This window comes from Gadus macrocephalus, chromosome 15 (genome assembly GCF_031168955.1).
Source record: "Gadus macrocephalus chromosome 15, ASM3116895v1".
Taxonomy (NCBI): domain Eukaryota; kingdom Metazoa; phylum Chordata; class Actinopteri; order Gadiformes; family Gadidae; genus Gadus; species Gadus macrocephalus.
In genome coordinates this window covers 11,798,241-11,815,401 of record NC_082396.1, presented here as the reverse complement: position 1 = coordinate 11,815,401, position 17,161 = coordinate 11,798,241, and the positions used below count along the sequence as shown (strand labels likewise).

The 17,161-nt window shown below is 43.6% G+C and overlaps 2 protein-coding genes across 3 annotated transcripts in view; both read right to left on the bottom strand.

Moving 5' to 3' along the window:
* Positions 1–145: 145 nt before the first annotated feature.
* Positions 146–7,507, bottom strand: fam98a (family with sequence similarity 98 member A). Its single transcript, XM_060073471.1, has 8 exons — positions 7,320–7,507; positions 6,615–6,763; positions 5,971–6,105; positions 5,382–5,569; positions 3,101–3,181; positions 2,775–2,891; positions 2,218–2,385; positions 146–1,426 (listed from the first exon to the last, which is right to left on the bottom strand). Exons 1-8 carry the CDS (start codon positions 7,379–7,381, stop codon positions 716–718), a joined length of 1,611 nt encoding a protein of 536 aa, XP_059929454.1. The 5' UTR covers positions 7,382–7,507; the 3' UTR covers positions 146–715.
* A 391-nt stretch (positions 7,508–7,898) lies between these two features.
* rasgrp3 (RAS guanyl releasing protein 3 (calcium and DAG-regulated)) overlaps positions 7,899–17,161 on the bottom strand; it is a 31,025-nt gene continuing 21,762 nt past the window's right edge. For both annotated transcript variants that reach the window (XM_060073469.1, XM_060073470.1), the window contains exons 9-17: positions 16,581–16,859; positions 15,298–15,378; positions 14,892–15,005; positions 14,095–14,210; positions 13,691–13,838; positions 13,063–13,099; positions 12,357–12,506; positions 11,629–12,020; positions 7,899–11,255 (exon numbers count right to left, since the gene is read on the bottom strand). In XM_060073469.1, coding sequence (XP_059929452.1) covers positions 11,247–11,255; positions 11,629–12,020; positions 12,357–12,506; positions 13,063–13,099; positions 13,691–13,838; positions 14,095–14,210; positions 14,892–15,005; positions 15,298–15,378; positions 16,581–16,859 — 1,326 coding nt within the window. In that variant the 3' untranslated portion in view covers positions 7,899–11,246. The remainder of the gene's footprint in view (positions 11,256–11,628; positions 12,021–12,356; positions 12,507–13,062; positions 13,100–13,690; positions 13,839–14,094; positions 14,211–14,891; positions 15,006–15,297; positions 15,379–16,580; positions 16,860–17,161) is intronic.

Genomic DNA, 17,161 nt, shown 5'->3' with positions numbered 1-17,161 from the left:
CACACACACACATACATACTTTACATTAGACACACAATAGCAAGAGAAAACTTTTAAAGTAAATATTTATTGACATCTTTCTAAAATAACGAATATAACATTAATAATTGATCTATTTAATATTAAATAAGGGCAAACAAAATGGTTCATTTTCACACTTTATTGCTCATTTCATTCAAAAACGACCACACTTCCCCACATCCAAAATAGTATTTACATTTTTTTTTCTTCCATCGTCAGTAACAGTTGGAAAACATTAAATAACGGAAAAAAGTCTAATCCCCTAAAATAAAAATATTTTGACTGGTAATAAGTAGGCGATTGGACTGTCCGATACTGCCAACGTTGACATGTCATACAAAATGCATATGAACAACGTTTGAACATGGCATTTTTCTTCCCTTTTCAAACAAATCTCAAAGATAAGGCTGACTTAGTGTGAGGCTGAGGTCATGATAGCAGAGTGCAACTAGAACCATGTTTTGGCAGATTCTTCATGTGGAGAAAGCACACCACACTACCCAGTATTGTGAAGATAACCCTCCACAAGATGCTCAGTAGTTGTTCCCGGTCCAACAAAAGGCTTCGGTGAGTGGACTATTTACCACATTATGAGCAGCTGTGCATTCAAACTCTTGACAACTTTGTTCGTTTATTTATATTCACTCCGAGGAGGCCTTTCACACCATGAGCTGTGCAGTTCTAAACAGCTCCCTCAGCTGGTGTAATTTCGGCCTTGACTGAAGCCAGACTGGCCATACTGCTGCCCACCCTGTTGAAAGAACTGTTCAAATTGTCCGCCTTGGTTCACATTCTGTCCACCTCTCCCCCCCCAGCCTCCTCCTCCTCCTCCACCACCACCACCGGCACCACCAGCTCCTCGAGGACCACCCCTCCCCCTGCCACCACCTCCTCCTCCTCCTCCTCCTCCTCCTCGTCCACCCCGGCCACTGCCTCTCTCCTGGTGCCGGCCTCCATCTTGGTGTTGGTGGTTGTCGTAGTAACCGCCCGCTCCTCCTTGGTAGGCAGGCTCCTGGTGGCCTCCTTGGTGGCCTCCTTGGTAGCCTCCTCCTCCTCCTCCTCCTCCATAGCCTCCTCGGGGGCCACCACCCTGCTGACTGCCATCTTGATAGTGACCTTGGTTGTAGCCCCCCCTTCCTCCCCCACCGCCTCCGTCCCTGCCCCCCCTACCACCAACACGGCCCCCTCTGTCCCCGTAGCCCCCTCCTCCTCCCCCCCTTTCGTAGCCTCCGCGCCCCCCCTGGTCATAGCCCCCCCTGCCCCCCCGACCACCACCTGAACCTCCATAGCTTCCCCCTCCACCCTGGGGCCCGTCCTGACGCTTCTGCCAAGAGGGCATCTCTGGGGGAGGGGCCTCGATCTCACAGGGTCGACCCCCCCGGTCCGGCACACGACCCATCAGGACCTGGAGAAATAATCAACAAAGACCAATCATCAATCACTTCAGTCAAAGATAAAACATTCATCATTACTCCCAGACGGGGAATTTGGGTCAGAACAGAAAGTACAGGACACAGATAGGAGTTCATATGGGGTGATTAGCAATAGATACACCATCAACTTTAAAACTATTCGTTTATCAGGGCATGGACCCCATTGACAGCAGCTTCCTTGTCATGGCCCTCTAAGGTGCAATGTGTATGATTATAAAACATGAACAAACTTTTAAAACGCTAAATTAACTACAATTATCAAGGACGTCTTAGTATCAAGTTAAGAGCTCTTTACTTAGACCAGCAGCTAGCCCAGCTAACGCCAGCCTGTGCGGTCTTGTGGAACCACTTTGTACCAAGAGGCGTTTGTCGTTGCTATTGCAGCTTCCAGGCAATCAGACCGTCCAACATGAGAGGAAGACGTAGCGCTACCCAGAGGCCGTAATCTTGTCAATCTCATGTCAAAAGAACACTGAAAAATGTAATGCTGGCTCTAACTTATGGGATCACTGTAAACAGTAAGCTTTACGCTATATTCAGCAGGGTGATGCTTTAGGGTGGAGAGGGAAGGGGGAGGGACTAAAACCTTTGGGAGGGACTGTGCCTTTCCTCGTTCCTCCAATAGGGGTAGACACCACAATTTATTTGTTATGAGCTGACCAATATTTGGTTGTGGACTCATCCGACAGTTGGCCAGTTATTTTTAATCTGTTATGAGAATCATATGATTTCCAAAAGACAGACGTATGGGATCATTCTTTACCTTATTAATGGCACAAGCCGTCTTCTCCCGTATCTTGCCACTGCTGGTACGGTGTATCTTGGACAGATCTTCCCTGGCGGCGAACAGGTGACCGACCGACACCTTGCTATGGAAGCTGAGAGCGGCGCGAAGAGGGTGGTACACCTTCTTCATCCTCTCTGCATGGTTCTGAAACATACACGTCATCCATGGTTCAACCCATGACACAAACATAAACATAATACAAACACAACAACAAATATTATACGTGGTCATCATCCATCCGTCTGTACATTACACACAATAATACAAGATTTGTAAACCCTTATCATCTTGGTTTTGTAAAGCCTTGTTTCGTAGGCTGTCCATGGATGTAACATTGTACAATAACTCCTGTTCTTCACAAAGAGTGGTTGGTTTGAGGAGCAGATGAGCTTGCAGCAGTGGCCACCCACACAATTGTGCCTTGTGTGTTCAACTCCATTATCAATCAATGGCAGCAAACAGCACCCACTAGTGGTCATAGCAGTTGATGCAGCAGCACTTCTGGGTAATAAGCTAAATGGTTTCTGGGGTACCTTGGCTCTTTCGGACCAACCGAAGGACTGAACGGTAACGTCGAGTCGTTTCAGCAGCATCTTCCGTCTCACTTCGTACTCATTCACCAGCGCTTGGTTTAGGGCTTCAACTTTGTCCTTAAAAAAATACAAATAAAACATCATTCAGAAGGCATTCGCTTCTGCACCTTCTGTTTGTCCATTTCTATTCCCCCTCAATCTCTCTCAATACCGACCATAGAAAACAATATTTTGAACTATTATGGGTTACAGACAGAAACATATGTTAATGAAACCCCTGGGTTCAATATATAAATGAACTGCATATTACTTATTGGACTGTATACCCAGTGAAAAGGTCCAAGTGTTTTCTTCATCAGAGGGTCTCCTATATGGGTGTCAGGGACCTTGGCGGCGGCTTCCTTTAGCTGAAAAACAGGAGAGGAAACATGCCACACATTAAACTATCAACCCTTCTTATGCAAGAAATCGTGACCCCTTTTAAAACAAACTACCATTTCCATATTTAAATATTTATTAAGCCGACACTTTCATCCAAAGTTTTGTTTAGATATGTGTAATTGTCATTCAGACTATCGACTGTGGATAATGGGTAAACCCAAGACCTTCGACCTGGAATCCAACACCCTAACATAACCCCTACTAGACACTCCTGCCTTGAATTTATTAAGTTCCTTATGCTCTGTTTTATACGGTGGCGCATTGCATTCACATCACAAAAAAAAAAATTCTGGTTATCTCGTAATTATGACATAAAGATCTCATAATTATGAGAAAATATCTCATAATTACGAGATCTTTATGTCATAATTACGAGATAATTATCTCATAATTACGATATATGTATCTCGTAATTATGAGATAGTTATCTCGTAATTACGACATCAGAATCCCATAGCCTAGTCTTCCACCACATGTGGTTCAGTTGATTGTTGGTCGGACTCGGTACTTCCGTCAAGATGGAAAGAAATAGGCAGATTCTGAGAAACGACCGTGCGAGCGCCACATGTGTGTGTGATTACACACACTGTAATGCAAGTGTTTGCTGTCGGTTCTTTGACGTCTCTTGTATTTCCACAACAAGACTGTAGCGGGGGTTATCTCAGCCATGGTTGAGAAGGAATTGGGGGAAAGGAACTTTGGCTTTGACTCCCTGAAGTACATGAACTGCGACATGCCGCCGGTTGCCGCGAGGCACCACCGCCGTGAAGCACCACCGCCCGGCAGCGGGCAGCCGGCAGCAGGAAGCGTGCGGTTCAGTCTACTTCAGATTGATGTGGAAGTGGAAGAACCAGAGACGTCGGAGAACCCGACGTAGTCGTTTGTGATTCATAATATCGTCTGGAGGCGCACATAGCTTTTGGCCGTGATAATATGTATTATATGATATAGATATCTATGTATTATATGATATTATTTAGATATGGAGCTCCAGCGCTCCCGTGTGTTCTAGAATATTTACAGAACACGGCTAAAGGCTGTGTGCGCCTCGCCATTGCGATGCATCCACTAAACAGAGCGCATGGTACCGTGGCTGCAAGCTGCCCAGGGCCACACCCCCACCCTCCTCCTTGACCCGCCTCGCTCCTCCTCATTTGCATTATAGCTACAGACACCAAAACAGCACATTTGGGGGAAGCTCAATATGACTGGCTCGGAGTGGCTGTAACTTTGAATACTGTGTTAGTGGCCCACTAATACCTATATTAAAGCATCCATAAAATAGCATGTCATGGGTTGAGATATATTTTTCAAAGCTAAAGGTTGCAGTAAGACCATATAGAGGCCATGACTATTTGGAACAAGTTGGTCGTTTTCAGTTTTGCACTTTGCAGACGGTCCCTAAGCTCGCGGCTGATGGCGACAGCTCATAGAAGCCAATGTAATTCACCGTTCGCTAAAGACGGCTCGTTTGGATGGAAACAAGGTTGTAGCTGGTTCTCTAGGTTACTACATTTAGCTAGAGGAGTCATTGGTGTCGCAACGATGCTTCCCTGATGATCTATTGAACCGCAAACTCCGAATCTGCCCATCTCTTTCCATCTTTACGGAAGTACCGAGTCCGACCAACAATCAAATGAACCACATGTGGTTGAAGACTAGGCTATGGGATTCTGATGTCGTAATTACGAGATACCTATCTCATAATTACAAGATATATATATATATATATATATATTGTAATTATGAGATAATTATCTCGTAATTATGAGAAAGATAAAGATCTTGTAATTATGAGATATTTTCTCATAATTATGAGATCTTTATGTCACCTTAGTTTTATTCACTAAAAAAGCAATAAATAATTCTTTAGCATGAACTACACAACATAAAAACTGCTATTTCCTTTAGGGCAGGCCGATGTGTTGCGATTAATCTATGTAACATCTTTATTTAACTATTGGTGAATTGGTAGAGAGGAATTAATCGCATTGATCTCCAGTCAGTAACGGTAACAATCACCAAAATAAAAATTATTAGGGGTCATGTTTTTTTTTTTATCACAGCCTGTTCGACTTGCATATCACGTTGTATTACATCGCGATTTCGATTAATCGTTCAGCTCTTTCCTTCCATATGAGACACAGACGTGGCCGAGTAGCTCACCTTCTTCTCTATACCACTGAAGAACTGGAACATGGTGATGTTGGCGGGAGGCTTGGACATGCCCAGGGTCACACAGATCCCCTTCAGCTCCAGGAACATCGGGGAGCCAGCCCAAGAGTCCGGCGCTGCCTTCTGGGGCTTGGTGACAAGGATCATCCTGGAGGCCTCCAGCTCCGATACCAGGAATGCTGCGGGAAGAACATGGAATACAGAATGTTCACATTATTTTATTCTAAGGGTGTTTGCTGCCATCTGCTGGTTACAAAACCAACCAAGAAATCAAATTATCAAATAAATTAATGTATCCAATACATTAGTAGCTTAATTAATTCCAGTTGTAGCTGAATTAAGCCCTGCAACTCATACAATTTTTTTTTCATTCATTCATTCAGAGTTATAAAGACCCAGCAGAGCCCTAATCCATTCATTCACTGTTATAGAGAGAGATCCAGAAGAGCCCTCAACAATTCTGGATCAAAGAGAGGTCCAACAGTCAATTCATTAAATGCATCCATTTCTTCATGTTTACGAATACACTGCAGATCTAACACTAAATACATCCTGCATGCTGAAATACAGCTCTCCTTACTGAGCAGGAGGCAGCAGTTGGTCTTGTTAAGCAGTCTCTGGGAGACATCTCCAGAGGTGAGGACAGCGTAGGGGCATGTCAGCTCAGTCAGAAGACCACTCATCTCAAGCTGGAAGCCCTCTGCCTCACTGGGACCTGGGGGGGAAGAGAGAAGTGTTCAGCAGAGATCCTCAACTGTAGTAGTCTTCGGAGTAAACACAAAGTATTCCTTTTCAGGCCTAGCATGGTTTAATCGTTGATGAACTTGGCTCTTACTCTGAGGTCACTAAGGGTGGGATGGGTAGGAAGAAAGATTGCATTAATGAGGTCATTACCATTTGGATTATATTGAATGTGATGTCAATGTATTGTAAAAGAGCATTTCGGCTTTGGCAATATCTACATAATGACCTGAAGACATGTCAGGACTTTAAATGTGATCATGGTAGGATGGTATACATGTACAAACGTCCAATCGAATTATATTAATTATGAGGCTATTTTTATTTATTTTTTTATAGCACTTGTCATTGAAGAAGCCTTAGGGATTAAATACACATTTCAGACTAATGAAAACTAGTAGAGCCTTGGCCTCTGTGCTCTCCACTGAAGACTATAACCCTGAGTGAGGACCAGGCTGTGTGCTTAGACTCCAAGTGTCTTACAGTTGGTGGCGTGGACGTTCTCCTCCAGTTTACAGTAGAGCCTGAGCTCGGAGACGATCCAGGCACAGACTTTGGTGAACTCAGGGGAAGCTGCTCCACCTTTAACAGCTGCCTCCAGAGCTCCATCTTCCAGGAGAGGACCTTGATACCTAGAAAAACCCACAGTGCACTTTAGGCATCGACGTGTTGTTTGACTACGTGGACGCAGCTACCTTTGTCGCTGGACCCACCCTGCGGTTAGCTTGCCTCTTATTCCAGGACTTGAAACGCTTATGTTGGTAATTATATTCAATTCACTCTTAAGACTCGATAAATGCTACGGCAGTGAAGTATTAGCCTTGTTCGCAGTCAACTCTTGTCACATTGTGAGGGTTGAGACATTAGGCTTAGCTTACATTTGTTCCGGGCTGGCATTCATACTTTTGCCACGCAATACAAACCATTTGGAACACAGCTTGGCACTTGACCATCGGTAGACGGATCGTTCATTAGCAGCTGACAGTGCTTTGTCATGCTTATCATGGCTCAGACATTACAGCACGTCGCATTATTGATGTAATCAAATCTAATTCTAAACGTAACGATGATTTCAATTAGACCACATTTTATCCAATTTATAATGGTGGTGGTGTTAGCAAAATGTATTACAAACTGCTAAATAAGTATCCACTGAATCACATGCATAGCGGTTTGTTGTTTTCTCACCCTAGATCCTCCAAGGAGTCAACGATGTCCGTCTCCATCTCACGATTTAATACTGATAACATTTGCTATTGCTAATAATTACAGCGGAATATTCAAGATCATGTAATGTGTGTTGACTTCAGCGGCTCAGGTGGGGAAACAGAAGCAGCTCAGCTGGCATGCAGGGGTCCTCGCCTTCTTTTGCTACCTCACGTGGTGCTTGAGGCTGTCCAAGATAATGCCGGTACAAATCGGACTTAATTTATTACATGCAGTACGGAGCATGGCCTCATCGTCCTTCGGTCTTCATCACAATGCATCTTCATGATAAAAAAAACATCAATACAAAATAGTGGTAAGCAAAGTTCTTAGTTATGGAACAATGTTAGGTACCCAATTTGCAGGATGCCCAACTCTACCACTAGATGGTGCTGTCAGACCATTTGTCGTCGATGAACGTTTCTATTCATGCCTTCTGTTTCATTTCTCGCTAATTTGATCCTCTCGCCATATAGCATGAAGACTTTGCTTAGGTCTACTGCAGGTGCAGGTTTCAATGCTTTAATGTTGCCCAACATACACATCATCACGCACGATAGGCAGGTTCAATAAATATCTTTAATTGAAATTGAAACAGCATAGAGATGCCACATCTTTAGAAAGTGATTCCTAGAAATTGAGTGATAGGATACTTAAATGGCTTCATTGAGGCCATTGAAAGAAATATTCACATAAAGCAAAAAATAAAGAATATATAAACGACTTAAAATAGGATCATGATGTGTTTATGGCTCAACAGATGAAGAAGAAAAGCCTACTGTAATTTCAAAGTTCAAAATGTATGGACCATAAAAAAATATATATCCTGCATACTTTAAATAAAACTTCACTACAGGCTATATTTCAGTAAAAAAAAAAAAAAAAAGGCCTTTGATATGGGTCAATTGAATATAAACACATTGTTCGGGTCTGATTCGGCGGTAGTGCAATAGTACTCAATACTATTGCAGTTGTTTGTTTTCTGAGTGGTGTACCATTGGATTGTCTCTGTCTTTTTTTGCGTGAAACAATTGAATCTTTAGCAAGCTTATCTCTGGCTGCAAGCGCTAAGAAGCTTTTCCGATGTGGGCAGATCAATGTTTTCAGTTAAAAGGTAAGGAAACAAGAGGTTGATCAGATGAATACCATTTAGTGAATACTGTCAACAGAATCTGCAATGGCTCCAGATCAGTACTTTCTTTTGTAAATTTTACAAACATTTAAACACAGTGAAATGTTTTGTCTAGATTATACATGCATTCTGTAGCGAAATTCATTGGGATTAATATCTGCGTTGCATCTATGTTATAGATTAAACTGTTGTTTTCTTCAGGGTTTTTTCCTCCATTGGGTTCGAGCATTATCATAACACAACACAGCCCAAACTTTCCAGAATAAAGGAATCAAAATCAGTATGACAGCAGGTTTAGGTAAACAGCCTGTTTGATGATGTATAAACACGACTAAACAATTGAAAAAAATTCTGAAGATATTTAAACTAAAATTTGAAATATACAACACATCGATACATCCAATTGTTGCTGTTTTTCGAAATCATTCACAGCAACAACAAAGAACAGATGTAATTTTAACAAAGAAAATCCAAAATCCATTCTTTGTGACATCTTATTAATCTCAGAGGAAACGCTTGTCCCTTATAAAATAAATACACAAAAAGTTATAGCTTGGTGGAATGCATCCCACTGCTTTTCTGTTTTAGGGGGGGGTTGTAATTTGTGAATAGATCTTGTGTTGTCTGTTTTCCTAATGGCAGTTGGCAAATGGCAAAAAATACAATCAGTTCCCATAAATAATTCAAGGTGAACATACTGAACAGATCTTTTGATGTTATAGTGGTGATGAATTGAAAATCACTTGATTTTCTGGAAATTGTATCTGTGGGTTGGAATGTGCATACAAAAGTATAAGTATACAGATATGTATACATACATTGATATGTCTGTGTATGTCAGTATATCCATGTCAAAGTTAAAAGATACCTTAAACTTGACAAGTTAAAAAAAAAAGTCTGAAAAAATCAGGCAATACTTTAATACAAATCATGTACAAACACCATTTTCTGTCCATTCAAACCACATAAATATTAAATTATAAAACAAGCCCTTTATACCAATCATGAGGACAATAAAGCAGCACTAAGCAGTGTTTCAGACGAAGAGATTTTCTACAGAAAACAACAAATGTATATTTTGTTAATACATTTGAACTAGGTACACCTACTGGAGAGTTGTAGAACAAGCCAGGTCCCTTTGAAAGATAACAATCATAAAAATAAATAACGTATATTTCCAACAACATTCTGTGGGAACCACTTATTGTTCCTTTAAAATGCCATTCCCCAGAAAGACCTTTAGAAGTTCATTTAAACTTTGCTCGATGTGTTTCCTGCATGATTTCCAGTTCAGTTGCTAAGGCAAGTAGCCTAACCTAAAGGGGCTTGCACCCTTCCCCAATAAGCACCAACAAACGCCAACACTGTGCCAAACCAATTGGTGGCGGTTGGCTGTTGTCATTTACATGTTTAATGTAATTTTCATTTACATTGTCAAATGGGCAGTGGCCAACCTCGGCCAACATTCAATAGTTGGGTGTGGGTTTTTTGTTGGGGCAATGTGCAAACCCCAACTAATTTAAGATGTCTACTTTCTTCTCTGGTCTTAACTTTCCCCACACTGTTAATAAAGAGTTAAACAGTCTTGACGGTCAACTTCCTCTCTGCAGTTCACCCCAACCAATATCTAACCTATCTTGTCTTTGCTGACCACCTTCCATGTCGGTAATATCAAACCTGGAGCTGATGTAGTAAAAACATCTGGCCGTCTCCTCTTCCAACCATCTCGACTTCCCTTCCACTGTGAACTTTCAAACCGAAAGACCCTACCCACCACTTCCTACTTGACCAGAAGAACACAAACGTGCTTCTGTATGAGTTATAGCACAACCTCGCTCTGTACAACTTGTAGGTACCTCCATACTGAAGAGACAGATACGTCACAAACTGGCACTTTCGGGATAGTCAGTAGTAGCCATTTCTTTAGAGAGACAGACAGTATTTCCATGACCGCACATGAACAAATGCACCAACCTTTGATTCCTGGTCACTTTTCATGTGGTCTCTTGGCCCTAGGAGCGGCAAAAAACAATAACTCAAACATCCTCTCCTTCTCTTCACTGTCCAGACTTTTCAAAACAACCGTCTTATTGAGGCAGTCAAACGAAGCCAATGCCTGGAAACCAATTACGACCCAACCTTAACCACAACCTTAAACAAACCCTTAAGCTGTTCTTTGTTCCAGAGAGAGTTTGTATACAAAACATAAGGCGCCAGGTTTAGATGCCACACATGTTAACTAGCTCTCATAGTTCATAACCTTCTCATACTGGCTTCAAGCGTACTTGTGATCAGGTTCTGAAAAGGTGAAGTGTCCTTTGGATAGAAAACAAACAAACAGAGACAAGTTGTCCTGTTGCTCATCAACTGATCCCTTGTCAGTACACAACAGGGTGGCTATCGCTGTAGACAAAGACAGAGAGAGAGACAGAGTGACAGAGAGAGAGAAAGAGGGAGACAGAGAGAGACAGAGAGAGAGAGAGAGAGAGAGAGAGAGAGAGAGAGAGAGAGAGAGAGAGAGAGAGAGAGAGAGAGAGAGAGAGAGAGAGAGAGAGAGAGAGAGAGAGAACTTCACCAGTGTTGCTGAGTCTGTATCTTCTTCAGGGGTCATATGAACATGGCTCCCCACATGTCTCTGTGTCCTGTGGTCCAGGGGACAGGGCCGGCTACAGGGGGTGGCGGAAGGGGGCCCGCAGGCACCTAAGCACCTCCCCCAGGGACGATAACTTCCCTGTACTCGAACCAGAAACCCTTCCACAGCTGGACCGGTGGCCAAGTCAACTGTCCTGGGGAGTAGATAACAACATTTCACTTAGCATTAGGAAGAAAAATGTAATAATAATAAAAAATAATACCTTTATCCCAAACGTATTGAGCCATATTGGATTGTTGGGTGGGGATATCTTCTGGAATCTTTTAAGGAAAACCATGGCTGACCTGATGTGAAATGCATTCTAAAAGCCAATAGGATGGGGACATTGAATGCGTAACTAACATTAATGAATTGAGTTGTCATGGTTTCCAAAGATTCTAGAAGGTGTGCTATGGGTTTGCAGGCGTTGATTGGGTCAAAACGATGTCTGGGGAAGCAAGTTCGGAGTTGCAAACGTTTTCCGAGCTAAAAGCGGTGGAGGACCACCGGCCTTACAGCAGCCTCACCTTTCCTCTGTTTGTGCTGATCCCGTTCTGAACGGCGTCCCTCCTCGACCCCCGGGGTCCTCCGGGTCCCTGCTGGGGGTCCAGACCCACACTCTGGGCAGGAGAGCCCTGGCGGGACCCACCGTCGTGGTTCTCCCAGCGGGCGAAGCCTTTGTTCTTGGACGTCTTGCGGTGGGGCCGGTACCTCATCTTGGGGAAGGTGTGGGAGCCGCTGTCGGCTGCGGGCCCCCAGCCGCGCTCCGCCCACAGGGGGTCCATCTGGGTGGCTTGGCTGATGGTGGCTCTCTGCAGGCGGACCGAGATGCGCTGGGCCGACCCGCTCATCAGCGTGATGGACTGGGGGTCTGGAGCCAGGGGAGCCACCACTGGGAACTCAAAGACCTCGTCTTCGTCTGCAGCAGCATCATAGGCACGGGAAGAATGCGCTGAAGATTATACTGTATATACCGATTTCCTACTTTGTTAATCAGCAGTTTGGGGTTAAGGAATCTTGCTCAAATATTCCGACAGGCATACCTAAAGACTGCAAACTTTCGGTTTGAAACACAGAGCCTTGATCGTTTGATCGTCAGCAATGTGTATGGACGAATCGCAATACCTTTCAATACCGTCATCAGCCCCTCATTAAGGTTCCAACAAGCCACGTTTATTTCTGTATGTTCTGTATGGTTTATATTAACGCGAGCATGCATACCGGTTGGTGGAGTGTGATAAGAGGGATACCCTACCTTTGCAGGTAGCCAGTGTTGGGCTGCTGGGCATGGAGCAGTGGGTCAGCTCACTGGGGGAAACGTTGCCCAGTGACGAGGAGCGGAGCAGCTTCCTGCAGGCCAGGACGAGCAGCTCCCGACACTGTTTATGGCAGTTCACCCCACAGTCTAACACACAACAACACAACGCTGACTAACAACTCCATCAAAACAATTCAGGAAGGAATTCATACTTTTTGATCATCAATTCCTTTTTTTTCATTTAGCTATTTTTACGTACGCACGCACGCACGCACGCACGCACGCACGCACGCACGCACGCACGCACGCACGCACGCACGCACGCACACACACACACACACACACACACACACACACACACACACACACACACACACACACACACACACACACACACACACACACACACACACACACACACACACACACACTGACTGACACATAACACATATTTGGTGACCTTTTTCTACGACCTTTTTCTTCTTTTACTACCTTCTACTTTGATAATAAAATCCTCGAGGGACTATGTAAATGTTAGCAGCTGCTGAAACACCTGCAGTTCACTATGATTGAGAAAGTGTTTAGAGTACTTTCCAAACTGCTCATATATTTTTATGTATTCGGTCTTTGAGAACTTTTCATGGCGTTCCATCGTGTCGGGGAAAAGGTCAACTAATATAAAATGCTGCCTTGGTTAGCGTACCTTTGCACTTGTAGCCCTGTTTGATGATTCCCCAGAGCTGGAAATAGAAAGAGGGAAAACAACATAAACAGAGAGTTTGAAGTAAATTCCTGGTCACAGCATGATATTCACAAGCCAACCAATAACAATAATAACAACCATAAGCCAGTCACAAGCAAGCCATGACATGTGTTAAACAACTTTGACATTTACTAGTTGAAAACAATGGCCCCAGATACCCACCGATGATGAAACATAATACGGATAAATCATGGCAGGGCAGTCATTGGTTAGTGTGTGTCTCCCAGCTTAATGGTTCAGGATTCGAACACCAATGTCCACAGGCATCTTTAAATAAAATCTCCATCCCCTGCTGCTTCATTTATTCAATTTTGTCAATCATTTTTGATTCTAAATACTGTTCAGTACTTTCTACTTTGAGCAAGTACAATCGACAATCACCAATCCGAGCCATTCCGATCATCACCCCGCTCCCCCCTCTCCCTGACTGTGACGGCATGCTCATTATCTCGGGGCTAGTCGCCTAGTTGGTAGGAGTCTCGACTAGACCCACAATCGGAAAAGTCCTATTTTGTGATACAAGGTAACAAGCAGATCAAAGGAGATCAGAGTAGAACAATTTACGCACAAATCCAGCACAGTGTTCGCAGAAGGTGGGCTTCAGGTAGGTCATCTCCTGGAAGTTGTGGATGAACCCGGGGCCCATCTTGCACTGGAGCAGCGGGTTGGCCCTCAGGAAATATGCCATCATCTCATCCTTACTGATCAGTCCGTCCCTGAGCCACAGAGAACACATTAAACTGTGAGTAGAAAGTCAAAGTCAAAGTCAAAAGTGAAGACAAAAGAGAAAGTGACTGAATTCAGATGCGTGTCATTAAAAAGCAGGAAGGGTGAGGGCATCTTGCACTAAGAAGGCTAGAGATAAGCTGCGGACATTGGGGATCGAACCCAGTACCTTTCAGCTTGGAATCAACCCCCCAACAACTGCACTCCCCCCACCACTAGAGTCAAGACCTTTAAATGTCTACTCACTGGTCTTTGTCGAGAACGTAGAAGGAGTCCAGGAAGGGGAAGTTGGCAGCGATACTTTCAAAGTCCTCCTGGGAGATGTAGCCGTCTCGGTCGTGGTCGTAGTTCCTGAAAACAGACTTGAGAGAGATAAGATAGAGAAACATATGAATATATGCATGATGATCACTTCTTTGAGATGTTCCTTAGACAGTACAGTTCATCCAAGCCCAATGCAGAGCTTCGATTTAGTCGCAAACCTGCTATTTTGTCAAGTCATTTCGATTTAGTTTTAAATATACCAAGACCTAAACAATCTTTATCTTTTTTTTCTGAGCCTGGCCTGCTGTGTTGTAGGGTCGGGCCAGAGAACAGATGTTATATGTATAAACTGTCTAGTGGTAGACAGCCAGAGAACAGATGCTATATGTATAAACTGTGTAGTAGTGTATAGCCAGAGAACAGATGTTATATGCATAAACGGTTTAGTGGTGCTGGGCCAGAGAACAGATGTTATATTTTGGACTGTGTAGTGTTGTAAAGCCAGAGAACAGATGTTATATTTTGGACTGTGTAGTGTTGTAAAGCCAGAGAACAGATGTTATATTTTGGACTGTGTAGTGTTGTAAAGCCAGAGAACAGATGTTATATGTATAAACTGGTAGTGGTGTAAAGCCAGAGAACAGATGTTCTATGTATAAACTGTGCAGGGTTGTTGGGCCAGAGAACAGATGTTATATGTATAAACTGTGCAGGGTTGTTGAGCTAGAGAACACATGTTATATGTTGGACAGTGTAGTGGTGTACATCCAGGCACTCACATCCACCACCTTCCGGATGTGTTTGTTGACAACGCAGGGGTCTGGCTTGGTGGTGACCCCAGATGCCCAGTCGAGGGGGGCGAGGCTCTTGTTGGGAGTGGTCGGAGAGTTTGACTGTTGGGGATGGTGGATATGGCAAACATTTTTTATTGGAGTTCCCGTATCAACTAGAGATGTGTATGTTTGTGTGATGGTGTATGTCAGTGTGTTTTTATATTTGTATGTGGTTGTGTTGGTTTTTGTGTATTTGTGCATGGATGCATGTGTGTGTGTGTGTGTGTGTGTGTGTGTGTGTGTGTGTGTGTGTGTGTGTGTGTGTGTGTGTGTGTGTGTGTGTGTGTGTATGTGTAAATTCATTATGACTCAAGAGAGACACTGCTTCTGAAGACTCAAAACAGAGACTCACCAATGACTTGGAGTTCCGTGGTTCCCGTAGCAACGAGAGCTCGTAAATCTCATCTTCGGTGTAATAAAGGTCCAGGGACAGCTGAGGAGAGATGAGAGACACCCCCGGTCATGATTAACTCAAACATCGGCATCGTAAATGCTTTCATTAACCATGCGTGTGTGTGTGTGTGTGTGTGTGTGTGTGTGTGTGTGTGTGTGTGTGTGTGTGTGTGTGTGTGTGTGTGTGTGTGTGTGTGTGTGTGTGTGTGTGTTTCTGTGTGTGTGCGCATATGTGTGTCTGTGTGTGTGTGTGTGTGTGTGTGTGTGTGTGTGTGTGTGTGTGTGTGTGTGTGTGTGTGTGTGTGTGTGTGTGTGTGTGTGTGTGTGTGTGTGTCTGTGTGTGTGCGCAAATGTGTGTGTGTGTGTGTGTGTCTGTGTGTGTGCGTGTGTGTGTGTGTGTGTGTGTGTGTGTGTGTGTGTGTGTATAGAGTAGATGGAAGACTTTTTCTGTTGTGTTCTAATGCAACTGTGTGCCTGACGTAAGGGATGGTGAAGTCATGTCCTCTGTGTGTGTGTTTTGTAAAATGACTCCTGAATTAACCAACCAGAGGGAAGGGAAATGGGAGCACACACCTGGCTAATCCCCCCCATCTGCTGCATGTGTTTTTTAAGCTGCTGGTTACAGCATCGTCTGATGTAGCATTTAGACTACTGGTTTAACCTCATGGCTGATTGTTGTTTCATTTTATTATCATTATTTTACTATTATGTCTTCTCAATAATAAGCCCCAACAGGGCCTAATGTCTTTTTTTTACTTTTTGCTTAAAGTGGAACAATCATGGACATGAGTCTGGGATTTGTACACATTATATATATATATATATATATATATATATATATATATATATATATATATATACACATAATATATATACACATAATATATACACTCTTATATTACAAGCTGGCTGACGGGATGGTTCTTCTTGATCTTTTTAGAAATGACAAAAAATGTACTTTATAGCATTATGATATTTGTCTATATACTTGTTTTAATTATGTGTCGATATGTGTCTTTGTTTATGTCTATGGGTCTATGTGTGTGTCTACGTGCGTCTATATGTGGGTCTACATGTGTCTATGTCTGAGTGTCTATATAGGTCTATGTGTGTCTATGTGTGTCTATGCGTGTTCATGTGTGTCTATCTGTGTCTATGCCTATGTGTGTGTCTAAATGCCTCTGTGCATATACTATGTGTCTTTGTCCCATGTCCTTGTGTGTCTCCACCCATGCTCCCCACCGTCAGCAGGTAGATGAGGTCCATGTTGGGCTCCACCTGAGCCGCCGCCCCCTGTAGGGACACCAGCTCGTTGAAGGTGCCGTACAGCTGCTGCATCTTCACCAGGTTGACCTTGGCGCCGTCCTCCACCCAGTCGGGGAACACCACGTGCACGGCGATCAGGTCCTTCAGGTGCACACCCAGGATGGGGATCTTGAAGCCGCGCGACTCGCCAAAGGCCTTGCGGTAGCCGCAGTAGTTGCCGTTGGAGGAGACCAGCTCCGTCATCTCACCCCACACCTGCAGCCAGAACCACAGCCGTCATGTTTACTGTGCTGCTGGTGTGTGTTTGTGTTGTCTGTGTTGTGTGTGTTTATGTTTTCTATTTTTACTGATGTTTTTGTGTGGGTGTACTTCCATGTTTGTGTTTTGTTCACGCTCGTTCCTGTTTGTGTTCATTTAGGATTGTTTATGTTTGTTTGTTTATGTTTGTGATTTTTAACATTCTTGTGTTGTTATGTCTCTGCCCGTTTGTGTATGTTTTTTTAAGCTTGTGTTGTTGTCATTAAAGGGAGCAAGAGAGGAAGTAGGCAAGACGGGTC